This window comes from Dromaius novaehollandiae, chromosome 2 (genome assembly GCF_036370855.1).
Source record: "Dromaius novaehollandiae isolate bDroNov1 chromosome 2, bDroNov1.hap1, whole genome shotgun sequence".
Lineage (NCBI taxonomy): Eukaryota > Metazoa > Chordata > Aves > Casuariiformes > Dromaiidae > Dromaius > Dromaius novaehollandiae.
Genome location: NC_088099.1, coordinates 68,754,102 through 68,772,566, shown reverse-complemented (window position 1 = coordinate 68,772,566; position 18,465 = coordinate 68,754,102). Strand labels below are relative to the sequence as shown.

At 36.7% G+C, this 18,465-nt stretch overlaps 1 protein-coding gene across 3 annotated transcripts in view; it reads left to right on the top strand.

Annotated features, from left to right (window-relative positions):
• The window catches only part of TMEM245 (transmembrane protein 245), a 91,713-nt gene that overhangs the window by 4,949 nt on the left and 68,299 nt on the right, over nucleotides 1-18,465 (top strand). For all 3 annotated transcript variants that reach the window (XM_064506723.1, XM_064506722.1, XM_026099872.2), the window contains exons 2-5: nucleotides 6,694-6,811; nucleotides 8,095-8,196; nucleotides 9,125-9,232; nucleotides 14,803-15,015. In XM_064506723.1, coding sequence (XP_064362793.1) covers nucleotides 6,694-6,811; nucleotides 8,095-8,196; nucleotides 9,125-9,232; nucleotides 14,803-15,015 — 541 coding nt within the window. The remainder of the gene's footprint in view (nucleotides 1-6,693; nucleotides 6,812-8,094; nucleotides 8,197-9,124; nucleotides 9,233-14,802; nucleotides 15,016-18,465) is intronic.

Here is an 18,465-nt window from a genome sequence, read left to right as displayed (position 1 = left end):
AATGATAGGGTTCTGTGAAACTGTGTGCCAGGTTATATCTCTGATTCTGCTAGGTATGACTCATTCCATTCTAGTGGTTAACAAACAATTAAAGGACCTAATAAATACTTTCCTCACTAGAATGCTGGAAAAATCTAGGAATACCATTTGCCATGAGCATTACCTTGGAATATTGTCAAAGCAGGTGTTAAGTGCCTTGGAGGTCCACTGTCTACTTTCTTGTCAGGGAAGCTATCAAAGACCTTCACCAAGGAAAACTTTGTCCTGGCACTGGATTCCAGCAGTCTCTAAAGTAACCCTTGCAAACTGAAAATCTCAAAGATTCTTCTCTGCAAATGTATTTTGGGTTGCAGGTATCCAAGAAGGCTTGGCTGCCGTAGCAGTATTGAACTTGTTGTCTTTGGAGGCATAAAAAGCATCTATGTTTTGTCAAGTTCATGTACAGGGGCAAAAGTTCTAGCAAAGGAAAGGATTTAAGTTTGACTATAATGTTAGAGTAACTATAAAGGAGAAAAATGCAGTTCTGATTTTGAGTTGCATATAATTTCTCTTTACTTTTTCCAGCATTTCAGATATCTTTTTCCTCATCCTACTTCTTAGAGCAGGTGTGCAGATTTCTAAAACCTGTCCAGCATAAAACAAAGAAAAAAACACTATTATCTCTGCCTTTGCTTGGGATGCAGTCCCTTCTCTCTCTCTCTCTCTTTTTTTTTTCCCCCTGCTTTTTCATCTGACTTGCATCAAAACTCCCTTCTTGATTTTCTTACCCAGTAGGCATGGACCCTTAGTAATGCAGGCCTTATTTACCAAATACAGCAGCGATAATTCTCTGAGAACAGGGGAAGGGAGAAGAGTGCACAGGGAGAGTTTTAATTGGAATATAAATGTAAGAAGGGATTCCCCCCACCCTTCCTTTTAAGTTGAATAGTCTTTCTGCTGCTTATAGTAATGTCTTTGATATGGGTACTGTGGCTTATACATCACAGGTACTGACTATAAAGAGATCTTTTCAAAACAACAGTCTTTGTTCTGTTGTCACAGCCTGGTGGAGATCAACTTTGTGGAGACCTCGTGGGGCCTATTTAAAGACAGGAAGAGGGGTGGTCAGGGGAAGACTGGGATGTTCTGAGTGTTTTCTTTCCACCTTTGTTTTTTGCTTTCACACCCACCCTTGGTTTAGAGCGAACCTGCTGTTAGGTATGTTTCTTGAAAAGGCAGGTAGGCTGCTTTAGTTTTGAATGCATGAACTGCAGCCTCAGGCACTAAGCTGATGCTTGCCTTTAGCCTAATGGTATTTACTACATGGTAACTTATTTATTGGCATTTACTTATATTATTTGAAAACAAAATATTTATTTTACTACCACCTCTGAAAGGAATGATCGATATGGAACTGTCCAGCAAAATTTTAACTGTGCTTTATGTAGTAAAAGACAAAGATCAAGCTGCTTATGTTAAAGGAGCCACCTCTGGTGAAAGTAGTATCACGAAGCTTGTCATAATAGTGATACCCTGCCTTCAGGGAGAGGTTGTAGCAGGTTAATATTCTCCGAAAAACCTCTTCACACAAGTGAATCTTGAAAAGTTTAATTTCTGAACAATTTTTTTGTAAATGGAAGTTCTCACAAATAACTTTTGTATTAAGACGGCAAAAGTGGACTATATAGGAGAAGCATTTTCAACATCCATATCTGTACAGATCAGGATAACTTACCTAATGGATTCCTATTCACAGCATAGGAAATGTTGCAGTACACATGGAAAATGCTTTTAACGACTTTGTTACAGTACTTGTTTTGATGGTCAGTTTTGTCCCCTAAGATTATAACCGCAAGTTCATAATTTGGAACTGAGTGCCAAGCTGGATGCCAGGCTTCCATTCTATTTAGTTTAGCAGTTGTAGGTTAACCTGGAACATCTAAATATAAATATCTCTCAATTGGGGGATCTAAAAGGAACCAAACTTGTAGGATGTTTTATTCCTTTGACAACAAATAGGCCAATTAGTCAGATGTACTCTTGTGTTTTGTGCTCAGTTAGAAAAAAGTTCAGGATGTCATTTACCTGCTTCAGTAAATAAAGATGTTTTTAGTTTGATCTGAGGTGTGGCTGGTTGTTTTTTATTCTTGCATCTGCTCAGTAAGGACTGTTTCCATATTAAATGAAGGGCAATTACACATTCCTCATTCTGCTGAACCCCACATGCTGTGGGATACTTGCTGTCACGTGCTGTGGAATGCACAGTAAAGCCACATGGAATTAGTTTGGATTCTGAAAGTTTGAGTCAAACTAGCATTTTCATGTTTCCTCACTTACCTTCTTATCATCTTCTCTCTTGATTAGAAAACCATTTTCAAATGAGCAAGACAGATGAAGAAAACACTGTGATGTTAGTAATGGCAAATGCAGTGTGGCTTTTAGGGACATACTTAGTATCTTGTGTGGCTTCAGTTTTTAAGTCAAGCACTGTTCTGCTCAGGTTTTGCAGTAGGTTCATTCTTTGGCAGCCTGGTTTGATATGCCTAGGTTGGCACTGAGGAGGAAGAGGTGGAAATAACAATCTGCTCTCAGAAGATCTCTTCAATCAACTTTGCTCAATACAGCACTGTTTCAAAAATTTGTGAAACAAGTGTGGAGTGAGTGTGGATGAGAGGACCACTGTATGTGCGGGGTGATTGCCTGGGACTGTGGAATACTAAAATAGTAAAAATCCCTTTTTATAGGGATCTGTATGAAGCCTAGATATTTCTGTACTTGAGACAACCTGCTTGGAAATGTGCACGTCCTCTGATCTGTAGTCTGATTCTTTGAGGTGCATTAACTGTTAATAGCTAGTTGTCCTGTTCTCATCCACATTGTATGGCGAAAGTTTTTATTCTTTAATAGCAATATTAGTGGAAGAAATAGGTTTCTGCGACAGGAGGGCAAATAGGAGATCTGGGAAAGATAAAAGAGCCTTTCCTTTACTTATCCTTTTCTGTTATCTAAAGCTGCTTGATGAAAACAGGAAGGGAATCGCATGATACAAAGCCCAGTCACTAAAATTTGTGTGTCTGTTGTTAGAGAGTAAGGCCACACAGGAGCAGTTATGTGAATGTTACCTTTGAAAGGTTTTCCTGTTTTAAGGGGAGGGGGGAGAATCTCCATTTTCAAATGGAAACTTTAAAATAAAGTGTTAAAGAGAAGTGGTGAGATAATTAGGATTTTTTTTTGTGGTGTTGGAGCATTAAGCAAACTGGATAGTATGAAGCCTTTTAAACTGGATCCAGAGTCCAAGCGGACAAGCAGCTTGGAAAAAAAGCAACACTTTAAAATGACGAAGAAGGAGAAGGTAGAGCTACAACTAGAAAATGGAAGAGGAATTGAATCATGCTGTTTGGTAGGTCTTAACTTGCTAAGAACTGGTAAATCCTTGATAGCTGGCAGGACGTGTATCAAAAGAAGTAACTCTGGTTTTTATTCCAGTCAGCCTTCACTACCGTGTTCACCATGAGGTGGTTTATATGTAATAAATAGCAAATTTGCTAACTGTTGGATGCTGAATTTTGGGAGCAAGGTTTCCAAGATGGATGAGTTGATCTAGTAGCTTTGCTGCCAGTGAAGGTGTTGCTCTTATTTACCCCTGCTTCTGGTATATGCTTCAGTTATCCTGAATTCAGTGAGCTCAAGTTTAAACACCTGCTCTCTCCTTAGATTAACTCACTGTTAGGAAAAGAAGGAAGTGGATGAACTGTGTAACTGGAAGAGTTTAACTCTTTAATATAAATCAATATAAATGTTGTCAAGAGTGGAGTAGCAAGAGAAAAATCCCTTCTCATTGAAATATGATGCCAAAGCTTAAAGTGTTACTCAGGTTTTAGAATGCTCCCAACTTTTAGTGGAACAGAAAACGGGCTTTCAGTAATATCAGAAAAAGTTATGCTGATAAATCCTAGACTTTCCAGCACATAGAACTAATAGTTAAGGTGATACCCTAAAATGTAAAGGAAAATTCAAAACACTGAAGCCGACGCTTGAACTTAAAATAAAAGTAGAAGCTATTTGTGGTATAATTTTGCCCTCAGTTGGCAATAGGCAATTTAAGGGGACCCGAAGCCTGTTAGACTTGCATAGACATCTCCAGATCTGGTCTCCTACATTATCACAGTAACCCAAAAGTAGATGCTGAAATCAAAGAAGTTGCACTGCCATGTTGCAGCTCTTTATTCAGGGAAAAAGGCGTTTTTTGTTACTACTTTTATGTCTAAAGAAAAACACTTTGTTCAGTTTGCTGGAGGGTCTACAAAGGTGCAAGGCAATTATGAGAAATGAGGTCTTTGCTGTTTGGTCAGACAATGAAGATAAGGGAAGGAAGAAGAATTAAACCATCCAGTAAGGCACCTAAAATTCTGATGTGTGCAGGGTAGTGCATGCAGCTAAAGTTTGAATGAGATGGAAGAGGTGTTTGAAAGTCTTAGTGGTGAATATTAGGCATCTGCAGCTGACTTCAGCTTGATAAATAGTTGTGGTAGCGTATGTGTGCGTGCTGCAGTATCCAAAGTGTGTGAATTGGTCACTTGGTTAGCTGTGTACTCATATAGATCAGATTCATGGGCATCTTGATTTAACATGGAATTTGCTTCCATTCTAGATTCAGTGCAGTTATCACAGTATTTTAATGTTAATAAAGTAGGTAGTATCTTTTATTCTTTATTTCCTTAATGTCTGTTGCTGAGAAGGTCATGTGATTTAGGGTGTAGTAGTATAGGTTGTAATGGTTGTAACTACTGCTGTATAGTAAATAGACTATTCTCACTCATATCTAAAAGCTTTGGAAGCCATTCAGCAAAATAGTGGGAAACGTCATATAGGACATCTTTAAAATAAAGAGCTATTGCCAAGTTAGTATGGGATAAAATCCAAGTCCATGTCAATCTAAGTAATTTGCTTTGTCAGTTGTTTTAAGCTGTGAATTGCTGGAAGCAGGCTACCTGAATTAGTAGTAGTCTAGCTTAGTTCTCATGTAGTGTATTTCTCGCAACATAGGGAAGTGCTACTGAGATTTCGTAAGTGCTTGACCATAATATTAACTGGTGATGGATTGATTAATCCACAGTATTATTGAAATCAAACCTTTTGCACCAGTTGATTGAATATGTCGCTCGTTTGCAGGGCTTGAGTGTTGTTTTGGTTTGGTTTCTGAAACAAGATGACTCATTTATTTTAAAATCTATTTTCTCTCTCTAATCAATAGAAGTAAAGAATGCTTTTACTCCCTGTCATTTGCTAAGCTTTTAGAAAGGAGAATTGTTGAGTTATTGTAACTTGCAGCAGAAATAATAGGCACTGAAATGCTATGACTTAGTTTTAGTTCCACTGATAAAAAGTGGAACATAGTTTACTTTGGTTTTCAAACCCAGATTTATGCTCTATTAACCTCCTACTCTTGGCATATTTTTAATCAGGAAGTTTCACTTACTGAACTCCAGACCTATAACAGAGTTTGTTATTTGTAATTTATCATTAAACTGAAAAGCTGAAGAGAAAAATTGACTCGATGCTGGAATAGGTGTCATACAAAGACGATGATAAGGAAATGTGTAGTACCTTTCTTGCTGCTGGATTATCTCTTGCAATTGCAGTTGTGCTATGACGTGCATTGTGAGTAAAGTTGTACCTGCGCTGTTAAAGGAGCGCTGCTGTGTGCTTCAGATCAAAATTATTTAGTTTGTGAGTTTAAGTTTAACGTCAAAGACTTTAAGTATTATGCTGATACGTTCATACGTAACTAGGGAAGGATAACAGAGAAAAAGTTGGATTGATGGGCTTAAATAGAAAAGATTAGTATGAAAAGGGAATAGGTTTGTTCCCACTTCTCAGTGGATTTTTAATTGACCTCTGTGTATTAGCATTATGATATGGGGTGAAATCCTGGTCCCTCTGAAGTTAACAGGGGTCAGTCAGTGCTTATCTGTTGAATTCAGTACAGTTACAATTTCCTGTAGATCAGTTAGGTAAGTGACAGTAGTGACACAAACTGCTTTTCATAGAGGTTCTGCGTCTTTGGTGTGAGTCATAGTGCAAAAATAGAGGTGAATGTTCTCTCTCCGTGTCAGCCTAACTGCCTCTTCTCTCTTTCAGCGTATTCTTGGATTTTTACGCTGAAGTCTGATTCAACAAATGCTGTTAATAAAAGTTCTGTTTACAATTCATTGGGATTTATGAATGTACAATAGAAGGTGTCCTAAACTGGTTATGGATAGAGAGTATTTCTTGAATTTGGGCCTGAAACATCACATACATTTTTTTAAATGTAACACTGAATTTTTAACAGGTTTTTATATCTCTCATTTCACATCTTTTGCTCAGTAGTGGCTTTTCACATTGTCAAGCTCAAATTTGTTATCTAAAGCTTCCTAATTAGAATTCTCTGTAAGCTATCTGATGAGTAGACCTGAAGTTAAGTTATAAGCAGCAAAACAAGATGACCACATCAGTCTGTGATCTGCTGGCACAGCAAATGCCTATCTTCTTTCTTAAGAATTTTCACTTGAGTATTTGATAAAAGTCACTTAGAACCTGATCTAGAACCTGAGTTTGCTATAGCAGGGATGTGTGCATGTGTGTGTATGCATGTGTGTTTATGCATATATGTATATGTACACACACACTTGTGTGTATATGTATTTATCTGCATGTATCTTTTTCTTAAAGATATGGACCTTGGTACTTGGTTACCTGTTGATGGTTTCATTCAAGTGGAATCTAAGCACCGAACGTTACTTAAAAGCAGTCTCGGTCCCTGTCTGGATTATGCTGCTGTTTCATGTAGGTGAGTAACAACCTTAATGTCCATGAATTAGCAATGCTCATGTGTCTACTGTGATTCTGTCATCTTGCAAGCAAAGCCATGCTCTTTCTCCTTTTCTAAAATACTTTAATGGAGTCTCAGCTGAGGTGCAAGCTGTTTTTACTGCTCAGTAATTCTGGCTGCATGTGGTCGGCAGGGATTTTTTCATTATGCAGAAGTATGTGGTGTTGGTAAAAAGCTGGTAAGATGTGAGTGTTGGAGTATGGATTGGGAAGGGCAGCAAGGAGCTGAGCAACATCATCTGCTTTCCACTTCTGTTGCCTAGTTTGCACTTTCTGTGGCTTAATTTTATTTGGCTCCTGCAGTAACAAACCTCTCACCACCTGTTTGGAGGGGAAGGGCTGAGGTCACATGGGAGTGATTTTAGACTTTCACTCGTGAATATTTTGAACTTTTTGAGAGCCAGGCACTGACTAGGCTGAAACTGTAAAATGCATTTAGTAGTAGTAATAGAAGCAAAAAAAAAAAAAATTTATATCAGCAATCAACAAGCATGTCAATATGCTGATATCAACAATATCAAATAAGTTTACTAATCTATATAATCTGTTAATGCAGATATAAGGTTATACTAACTTTTTAGTGTTTATCTAACATTTAATATAAAGATTATATTATCATAATTGAAGTTCATTGGATTTCCCGTGGCGATGCAAAATAATAAAAGGCTAATATGGTGGAAGGTTTCACAGCATATCTAATGATTTATTTTTGCTTAAGCAGCAGGTTGCAAGAGTTCTCCTGAACATATATGGACACTTCTCTGAAGTTTTAGGCTGCACGTAGTGGCTTTGCTTTTGCTCACATTTTCCATCTTACATTTACTGGAAGTACTAGCTGAAAAGCTAAAAATAAACAAGGCCCTGCTTGATGCAACTTTGTAGAAATCTAACTTTAAATCTAATTTTTTTTTTGGTGGCTTGATATGCTTCTGATTTCTAAAATGTTTTTATGTTGTGTAGAGCCTAATATAATTTTGCATGTTGTTTTAAAAACTGTCTCTAAGGTATGCCAGCATTGTTACTTCTTCAGTGACTTTAAATTATGTAGTTTACTCACTGAGGAACCTGTTCACCTGTTTTTCTGCTTCCTCCTTTCTGTGAATGTAGAAACTTTGCTTGTTTTAACACTTGTTAATTTTTACCTATATGGTTCTTGGTTGATGTGGTGCCTTTGTTAGTTTTGCTAGATGCAAAGTTTATTAATGGCATAATTTTTATTTAAAAAAACATATATTTTTTCAGCTTCTGTGGCTGGTTCCTGGAGAATTCCTGTGTTTCTGGTTATAGTTGTTCTGATGACTGTAGGCATGTTGCATGAACAGCAGAGTGGAAAGAAGTCTTCTGGTAAGAAATGAGTCACTATCTTTTCTTATAGGAGCCAAAAATTCTGTAAAGTAAGGAGAAAGCATCCAAATTCTATTACTGTAAATTTAATATCATATAGATTGCAAAAATTTGCTGTAAGAAGTTTTAGCATGTTTGTTCCAAAGCAGATTTTGCATGCTGAGATAAATCTTTGCTTCTTTATAGAAAAGTCTTTGCAATAAAGTGATTTCCATAGCAACGTAGTGACTCTCTTAACTACAAAGTTTAGAATATATTTAAGTCTAGAGAACATTATCTGTAGTTTCAGGCATGAAGAAAGTCCAGCAATTTGGAATTAGGGTCTAATTTTGAAAGAAATGAGCAGTATGGATTAAATAGTGCTACAATTTTGAGAGAGAAACTTAGACTACTTCATCCACCCAGTAAGTTTCTTATATCCAGTTATTTGTTTCTTAACGTTATGGTTTGTGTTTGAACTTAGCTTTCTCCTATTGTGAAATGATTTTGTATGAAAACAACTGCCCACGGGTTCCTTTCTGCTACTAGTTTTATTGTTATTTTGGGAAACTTTTTTCCTGTCTTGCTGCTTTGGTTTTTTTGAAAGTTGTCACCGTCTTGGTTAGTAAAACTGATAACCTGGTATAGAGATCTTAGATTAATCAGACTGTGACTAACAGAAACAACTTTGTCAGTGACAGGTCACTAGCAAGGAAAGCGCTGAGTCACTAACTGTTTTTATCCTGACTCCAGTTGTATTGTGGTACTAAAATTAGTAGCACTCCTGGCTGTTCGATCATATTGACTACATAGGATGCGTATTTAAAAACTAATAATATCTATCTATATATTTTATATTGCTTGACAACTTCAGTGGATATCAAGCAACAAATACAGTATTTTAAGACTTGAGCTGTTCTTTGTTTATATACCCATGTATATTTTACAGGGGCAGAACTTCCCGGTCAGGTGATTTCAATTGCTGCTTCAACAATTGCCATGGCAATATCAATTACAGAAGATGAGTCAAATAACAAACGCTCCTCACAACCCTCAGGTGACTGAATACTCTGTAAGAAAATATTTGAATTTGTTCTAAAGGCATGAGTAAGAGGGAATTAAGAACATATTTCAAAATAGTTCCTCTCCTCTTCATCCTTTTCCAAAATAATGCATTATACTTACCCATGTACCTGGCATATCTGCTTTTAAAAATGGTAAGAGGACAGTAGTATGGAAGCTGTCTTTCATACAGAAGGCCTGACTAGAACTTTGTGGGTGTGTTTTCTTGTGTGGTTTTGGGGGTTTTTTTTGTTCGTTTGTTTTTTGGTAATGAGGTCATTTTTTCCCCCCTCTTTACTGTATTTATTTTCCCTGCACTTCCCTTGATTCATTGGCACTAACAAGATATAAGTGGGTTGCTTGATGAGGTACAGATGGACTGGTATAAGCTTTGTGGATGTCACAGTGACAGAAAACTTCTTTCTCTGCTTAGCCGTGGCATGTTCATATTCTTTCCTGTAGTGAGTGTCATTGAGAGTGTAACAAAATGAGAAAACTTTAAGCAATGGGTTGAAAGGGCTGCAAGGAAAATGTATGGGAGTCCATCTCTGCTATTGAACCTTGCCATCTGTTGTCCAGATAGGCCTTTGATGTAATGGGATACTAGCAAAACTAAATACTGTGGAGATTTCTGGATCTGTTTTCACCCACTTTCTTCAAGTAGACGGACAAAATGGGTCATGCAACTTGACAGGATGTGTGTCCAAAACTTGAACTTGACTGCATCTAAAAGTAGTCTACTGCAAGGCAGTATGTTCTTAAAATTCTGTAGTGTGTAAATTGCGCTCTGTAGGGATTGTGCAAGAGAGACTGCTTTGAGTGTGTAGCGTAAATAACATATGTCTAAAGGCTAGCTTGCGTGAATCTAAAGTTATTCAGCCTTCAGGTAAAACAGTTGACATAGAACAATCCCTTCAGCAATTTTCCTATGAAACAGAGGGATACACAAAGTTCCTCAAATACATTTCCTAATTTTAAATGCCTCAATATAAACTGTATTCAAAAACATATGTCTTTAAAATATGAAAAGGGCAGCTTTAGACAATTTATTCTCAGTGTTGTAAAATGAAGATGGCCTCATCAGTCTGACTTGCTAAAGACAAGTATATCCTGAACTTTCACCACGATGTCCCATTCTCAAGTTTTTCTTCTGTTATCTATAGTCTGTTACTTTTGAAATGAGAGAGGTTATTTAGCTGGATTTTGGATGTCTGATCAAGTGAGTCTCCCACAGATGTACTACATAAGCTCTGGTCTGTGGGTCTCTTTTTCTTAACTAAGTCACAAGTTCTGTTTTTTCCTCCTTAACACAATTTCTATTTTCAAGTTGTAACTCTGGCCACAAGAAAACACTACAGCAGTTCTACAGGGGTGTCTTCTGTAGTGAATGTTGCTAGAGTTTTTTTTCTTCACAGCAGGAAAAGAGCAAATACAGAGCTTCCTGCCTACTTTTAACAGTAGTCCAAATAAAGTCTTAGTAATCTATTGGGAAGCAACATTTTATTGCATGCTAAGTGTTAAGTGTCCTCATGGTCATCTATGGTTTGGGTTTTGTGTGAATAGTGATGAAACATTATTCTGGCATTGTAAGAATGTTTACTTGCAGAATTAAGAAATGGCAGCTCTTATGTTTTTCTCCTGTAGTGATTTGGGTGAGGTTTTTTGGATTTTTTTTATCCTGCTTTGGAATGCATAATATGACATCTCTATTTTATGAGAAGTTTAAGATTTTTGGAAGTTTTTACACCTTTAGTCAGGTAGATAGACTTCAGGGTGAGGTCTTCCTTATATCTACTCTGCATATATGTCAGTAGCTGTCAAGATTGGTTAATTGTCAATAGCAAGGAAAATGCTTATACTGTTTTAAATCAAATATGGAACAATGCTTCACTTGTCTATTGTTCTCCTTGTGCTTAAATTCCTCCCTTAGGAAAATGGGAGGGGAGGAAAAAAGTCATATTGATTATATATTTTTTTCCAAAGAATTACATTTTGTTTATTTTCTATTTGAATATTGGTTTTCAGTGTGTGTACGTTTCTTTCTTTAATGATTCCAGTGAAGATTATCTAACTTGTGATTCTTTCTGGTGTCCCAAGAATTTCCAGAATACACAGCAAGTGATAAATTTTGATCTTAAGAAGCAGATACTACTGCAGTATTTTGTTAGCTGCTTCATAGTTAAGATTCAGTTGTCTTGCTGGCGTTGAGTATGATAGATATTGAAATCCATAAGTATAGTTGTACTTCATTTCCCCCCCCCCCGCCCAAATTTCTTTATTCTAGGTAAAGAAATAGACTCATTTTCTTAAAAGGAAAAAAAAAATCCTTTTTCTCTTAGAATTATGAGAAGATAGTTATTCAGAAAGGGGTGCCCTCATTCTGGTGTTTTGAAGGACTTTTTCAATAATATTAATCACAAAAATAAAATCATCCTTTCATGTAACTTGGTTTGTTTCGATACCCTGGTCTATAGGTATACAAATTGTGTTTGCCTTCCTCTTCATGCTACTGTTCCTTTACCTTTTACTTAAGGAAAGAGAAAAGAATATTCAGACCTCTGTGCCAGCAAGAAATTGACTTGATAGAGAACAGATCATGTAAAGAAAAGAACATGTCTTAATACAGCTGGGAAAATTGGCAATTCTTTGCTCTTTTATTATATTCAAGTTGCTACTGTAGATTCTGATTTTAATATGTTATGGGCAGCATCTTAAAGCTATCCCCAGATTCTTTATCAGGTACTAGGTTACCTATTTGGGAAAGACTGTCTTACCATCTAATTTGTTGGAAGACAGAAGGTGATTTTTCAGGCTCCATCTGAGACGATACCATGAAGCACACAGGTGTCTTACAGAACTTGAAGTTAGTCTAAATCAAGATTCCTGGTAGTCAGTCTTCCCCACTCATGTTGATAAGGCACTGATGCAATGGTATACAGAGCTGATCTTGTCAACAAAATGTGATGTGGGGTGGGGGTGGGTGGGTTTTTTTTTCTTTTTAATTTAATTCCTGAGTTTTTTGACTGACTGCTGTCTGGTCATCTTAGTGTCAGGTGCTGATGCTAATGAGTCTCTCTTTGGCATGGGGAGAATGCTGGGTCATGGCAATGCCAATTTAGTTTGGCTTAAACTGCTGTGGAAATGCGTTCTGAAAAAGCTTTTTTTCCTCTTGAGATCCTCTAACACTAAGTCTTGGTTTTTTGTTTGTTTTTACTTTTTTCTTAGCTCTTTCCCATTTGTGTTTTGTCTTCTGTGAACAGTCTGCTTATATCAATAGAGGAACTGTAAGAAAAGGAGTTGGATTTAATTGGTGCTATTCTTAAGAATATTACTGCTATTTAATTTTTCTTTATTGCAGAAATATATTGATCAGATTTTTCACTCCAAAAGGAAGGAATGTTCTTTTCTTTCGTAATGACTTTGTCAAGGCTTTTTGGGCAAAAAGGGTCAGATAACATGCATCATGTGGAATAGGCTTTATTATGCCAAATGCTTTCATTTTTCTATTTTAGCTTTTAGCATTTTCTTTCCTCTGGTAAACATTAGCTTCTGCTTCTTGCCTTACATTTATTATCTACGTTTGGGAAAGAAAGTATAAAGAAAGGAGCTGAGTAAGTTGAATGGGTAGGGGGAGAATTTTCAGTTACCAGCATGCTGCTCGTGATCTTGGCTTTCTTTAGCAAATCTTAAGCTGGATGCATTTGGCTCTTCCTCGGTGTACTCCTCTGTCTAATTGAAGGTAGACTGAAGGGTATAGGGGAATCATAGAAATGTTGTTTCTTATGACAGAGGAAAGCTTCTGTCTACTGGTAACATTATCTTCCCTCATGAAAAATTAACTTGTCTTTTTTTCCTGAAGTACAGTTATGTATGATAGGATCATCCTTCTCTGCTTTGAGATAGGAACTGATTTGTCAAGCAGCACTCCACCTGAAACTTCTTCCGTGTTTAGCTGCTTGCTGAGTTCCTTCTTTCAGGTTGCCTCCTGTAATTCCTTTGGGGATATTATGAAGTTCCACCAAATGTTACCAGCAGCCAGCTGACTTTTCCCTTCATTGTTCCAGTGTCTATAATTGGGTGAATCAGTAAAAGATCTGTGTTACTGTATTAGTGTGGTTAGAAGTGCTTGTAAGCGCTAAAAAGTTTTGCTTACTTGTATTACAACACCAGCGTGGATTACTACAGCAAAAAAAGATTATTCATCCAGTGTGTGAGGCTGCAGAATTTGTTACTGCTGTACACGTACAACAAATCTGTCTTACTGTACACTCTGGGCTCTTGTGCTGTAGACTTTAGTGGCTGTAGTGACACACTGCAGCCAAAGCTGCATGTATGAAACATGCATTGCTTGACTGGTATGCATGGTAGTATATTGTAACACAGTCCTTACAGCAGTTTTTCTTTATGGGAGGTAAGTGGTTGGTGTTAATGTGACAGAAGTCCAGTGAAAGAATTGTTCTTCCTTTGTGTACTGCAGTATGTGACAACATGGCAAACTGCCTTTTATTCTTCAGCACGAAAGAGCTTTTCAGGTTATCTTGCGTGGCTGTTCTTCCACCATGGTCATAAATGTTCTTCAAGTAATGGTATGTGGGAAGTCTCTGCATTTACTCACCAGCACAGAGCCTATCCTCAGTAAAAGTTAATGCTGGATTTCAAGGATAGAGATGCTACCTGCAGTGACTGAAGATGGGTCTGGTATCATCCATACTAGTCTGATACTAGGCAGATTTCCAAACTAAAAAGTTTAAAAACAAAACAAAGTTACCTGAGTTCTCTAGACAAGAATTTTATAATATATAATATATATAGTATTTTTTTGCTGGAAACCACCATTTGCTGAGCCTGTAATGCCTTTATTTTTTAACCCAGAAGTTCACACTTTTTAACTGAACTTCATCTTTTCTAAGTTATGAATGAGAGAACAACAGCATTTGTCAGCCACTAACTTACGCTTGCTGTTGTTACTGAATCAGGTTAGACAAGCAAGTAATTTAAGACTGCAGCATGAATGCTGTGTTTGTAGTGCGAGTGTTCAGGAAAAGAAAAAGTATAATAAGAAATTTGTAAGATGGGAGTGTCCTCTTCAAACTGTGTTTTAGTTTTTTGCTTAAATGAGCTTTGAGGACATTTAAGAGCCCTTAAAGTGAAGAGAAATCAAAGATTTATTTTAACACTTCAGATTTCTGTTCTTCTGTTGAAAATGAAATCTACTCTGTGGTTTTCTGAGTTTTGTGATTGTTTGATAAAGTATATTTAGGTTCTCTAATTTCCTGGCAGTGGGAGGAGACTTTTAAGAGGCTGTAGCATCTCTTCTTCTTTCCTCTTCCTCCTCCTCTCCCCATTAGCACTGCCCGGCATGGTGCTGCATGATGTGGGAGAGCTTGCACAGGCCTGTTCTAGCTTTTTCAAAATCCAAATCAGTGCCAAGGCTATCCCTGTCTTTTAGAGAAATTACCAAGAAAGTAGGTTAAATTGCCACTAAGGAGCATATTCTGTTCTGTACAAGACATTGATGTAATAATTTCCACTTGTTCCACTGCCATTTATCTTTGTTTATTTTAGAAGCAGCAGAAGGCGATCAGCCTGCACATGCTTCATCATCTTTCTCCTCCTCTTCGTCGTCTTCAGGGAGCAGGCAAAGGCCTGAGATTGGAGCTTTTCTTAGAAAAAAGAAAACGAGCGATATTTACTTTGTTACACTTGTGTGGGCCATTGCTGTTGTGCAGATATGGCTAAACTTCTGGATCGTGCAGCTGTTGCCAGTGCCTTTTGCAGGTAATACAATTGCTATGACCATGCATTAAATGATGACTTTGGATAGCCTTAGACTGTGTTAAATGGAGTATAAATAAAATCTTTTATTGTAGGCTTGTATGAGTTCTTTTAACTTTCTCAAGATTTCTTGTTTTAAAATGTGCGGAGTTAACTAAATTACTGTCACTGGTGAAGTGTTTCTGCATGATTATAGTGTTCTTGACCAATTACAGCTTCAAAAGGGAAGATTCAAGTGCAGTGTCCTGTGGGCCCAGGCCCGTGTTTTAATTTCCATTAAAATTGATGGTTTGCAAGTTCTGTGGACAATCACAAGATAAATTAGATTCTAATTCTAGCTCTGAGGTTAATTGGCTTTGTTGCTGCATATCTACATGCATCTGTTCTCTTATCTGTAAAGCAATAGTGACATTTCTGATGGTAATCTGAGGAGGTTATTTTAAAACTGCATGCCACTTCAGTAGCTGTTTGCAGGAGGGGAAGAGAAAGAGAAGGGAAGATAGGAGCTGTGGAAGTATGCATGAGCTGCTAATGAATCTGAAGCCTTCCTTTTTTATTTATTTTATTTTTTCCTTGCTGTAAACAGAGAATGAGTTCCCTGGTCTTATTAGACTTCATTTAAACTTCACTTAAAAGACTAATTTTCAGCTTTTTTTTATTTATCGAACACTTAAATATAACTATTATCCCTTTTACCAAGCTATTATAACTGTCCAGTTGTGCATTTGGAAATCAAGAATGTAGGCCCATGCTTATAGGTTTGAGAGACTCTTAACATTATGAACGCTGAAAAACATGGTGAAAGAAACAGCTGCATATTTGGCTGTGGCACTGTAGTAGAGGCTAAAAAGTAGTTTGATCATTAGACACACAAATAGCTGAATATAGGATAAGAGGAGAAAGAAGGTTATAATCCCTTTGTTTCCTACCAGTGCAGTTACTACTGCAGTACTCTGCCCAATTTTGGTGACTGGACATCATGGGAGATGATGATGGTGATAGGTTAGACAGAGCTCGTAAGAAAGCCATAAAAATGATCAAGAAATTAGAAAATAGGTTTTAGAATTACCAGAAGCAGAGTTTAAATAGTTAAATTTGTTCAAGGAATGACTGTTTAAAAATACCTACATAGGGGGGAGGCAAAATGGGTGTAGTAGATATTTCTGCAGTTTGGCAGACAACAAGCAATAGTTCTGAGCTTGAGCCAGACACAACTAGACTGTAAAGCCCATATGTAATACAGAAGTGACTTTCCAAAGGCTTCTGTGGATTGTCTGCTGCTGCTGCTGCTTAGAAGTGCCTGAACAAGCAGTTCAAGCCAAAAGAGAGATTAATTTGGAAATATTTGTAACCTGTTACCTTAGTTGTGAGACTGGGCTGTTAAGTGCTTGTTCTTGCTGTAAAACTGATTGATATAACCAAATCACTGCAAAACCCTTATGAAGGGGCAGTGTGATTATGAAAGGACTCAAATTTAGAGCAGTGGATCATACTAAGTATCAAAGCAAATGAGGATAACCTGGATTGTTAAAAATGAGGAAGTATTAAAAATAATTTAGTAGTGGGCAATAGCCGTATAAAGCAAAGGTTTCCTTGCAACTATTCAAGTCTAAGACGACTAATAAATCTAAGGACACTAGAGATCTTAAGGAAAATGCTTCTAGAACTTAGAAAAAGAGAGAGAGAAATCAACCCCTTTCAATTTAAGGTTTTTTTTGGAGTTCCTTATGATGGTAGACAAGACTATTACATGAAGTAGGTAGGATTTAGATTATCATAAAAATACCTTACTACTATTAACACTTCTCCTTGAATTCATTTCCACTTAAGTAGGAGGAGATCCTCTTTAAAAATTGCTTAATGTAGAGAATGGAAAATAATTCCATACAGTGAAAAGGGGCAAAAGTGAACAACTTTTTCAGCTTTTACGTGCTTCTTTTTCTTTTCTTTTCTTTTTTTTTAATTCTGTTTTGTCTTCAGTTCACTTGCTGCTTTTGGCAGATGTTTAGATTTTCTTACTACACAGTCTTTCTCTTCTTTTGTTCATGTCTTTCTAATACCATCTCTCCTTTAGTTTTCTCTCATCTATTTTAACCTAACGTAACTACAGCTGTATGACTGGGCATAAAACTTCTTGATATCACCTTTGCAATGATGGTACACTGAGTTATTTCAGAGCAGATTATTTAAATAACAGAAGGTTGGAATGTCACTTCATGTATATTGTTTGCTTCTTGTAAAATGAAAACTTGCCCTGTTTTGATGAGCAGCAGTTTATGTATTTACTGTCAATCACACTCCATCATGCAAAGCTTCAAGCTGCAAGTTAAATGCTGGCACTCGCACTGTTTTCTTCTTTTCTATATGTTTGTTAGACAACTGTAATTAGATTATTAGAGTATTCTTATTTCTTGAAGAGAATAATTAACACATTTACCACATGGTGGTGCCAAAAGTAAGTAAAACAAATCTCAGCAAATGGTTAAATGGGCACTCAACAGCAAGAACATGAACTATTACAGAAGGGGCTTACAAATGATAGGCTTTTGTTGAACTTTGATAAATGCACTGTGGATATTAAAAGTTGACCTTTTGGGCTATGTGTGACACTTTCCATATCCCCAGATAGAAGCAGGATGTGAATACTGGGTGGATGGGAGGGCTGTTGTGGTGGTGATGTGTGGCAATAAGTAATGCAGCTGGTTTGAGAATACTCTTGTGTAATTAAAAAAAAGGAAGAAAAAAAAAAAAAAAAAAAGCTTTATTAAAAGCATACTTGACCTTAATAATTAGGCATTCAGTTACACATATTGCCTTTCCACAAAAAGTTATTTTAATGTGTATGTAGATTTTTAACACCATCTGTAATTGTTGATCCCCATGTGACAATTACTGTTACTGAACTCTCGTTAAAAAAATAACTGAGGGAAGAAATGATCTGAATATGATTCTCTTGCTAGTAGCTTCATTTCAATTTCCTTTATATTAATACTTTTCAGTATTTGGGGATGAGAAGCATAGTGTTTTGTTTAGAGATCTGTAAATCACTTTTTCATGTCAGGACTGAGTTGTGAGACCTTTGGGTCTGTTACTGCTAAGTATAAAAATTAAGGAATATCAGCTTAAAGGGATCACATAAGTATGTTTTCTTATGTGGTGTGTTTTCATCAATATCTCCATAAAATCAGCTGTAATACAAATTTTTATAGTGTAAATTGATTGACTTTTCTGTTTTGATGTTATACTTAGTGGCTTTGGTAGAGTAACTACTTCTTTTGTTTTTTGGTTTTTTTTTAGTGATGAAAGCTAGGTAACTTAAGTAATATAACTTGCTGTTAAATAAAAAGGCATATGGCAGACTTTCCATGACTATTAAATGAAGTCAGTTAGCTTCAAAGGAAAGCTTTATAGGTTTCATACTATTTTCTTACACATTTTGATGCTTCAGAAGTT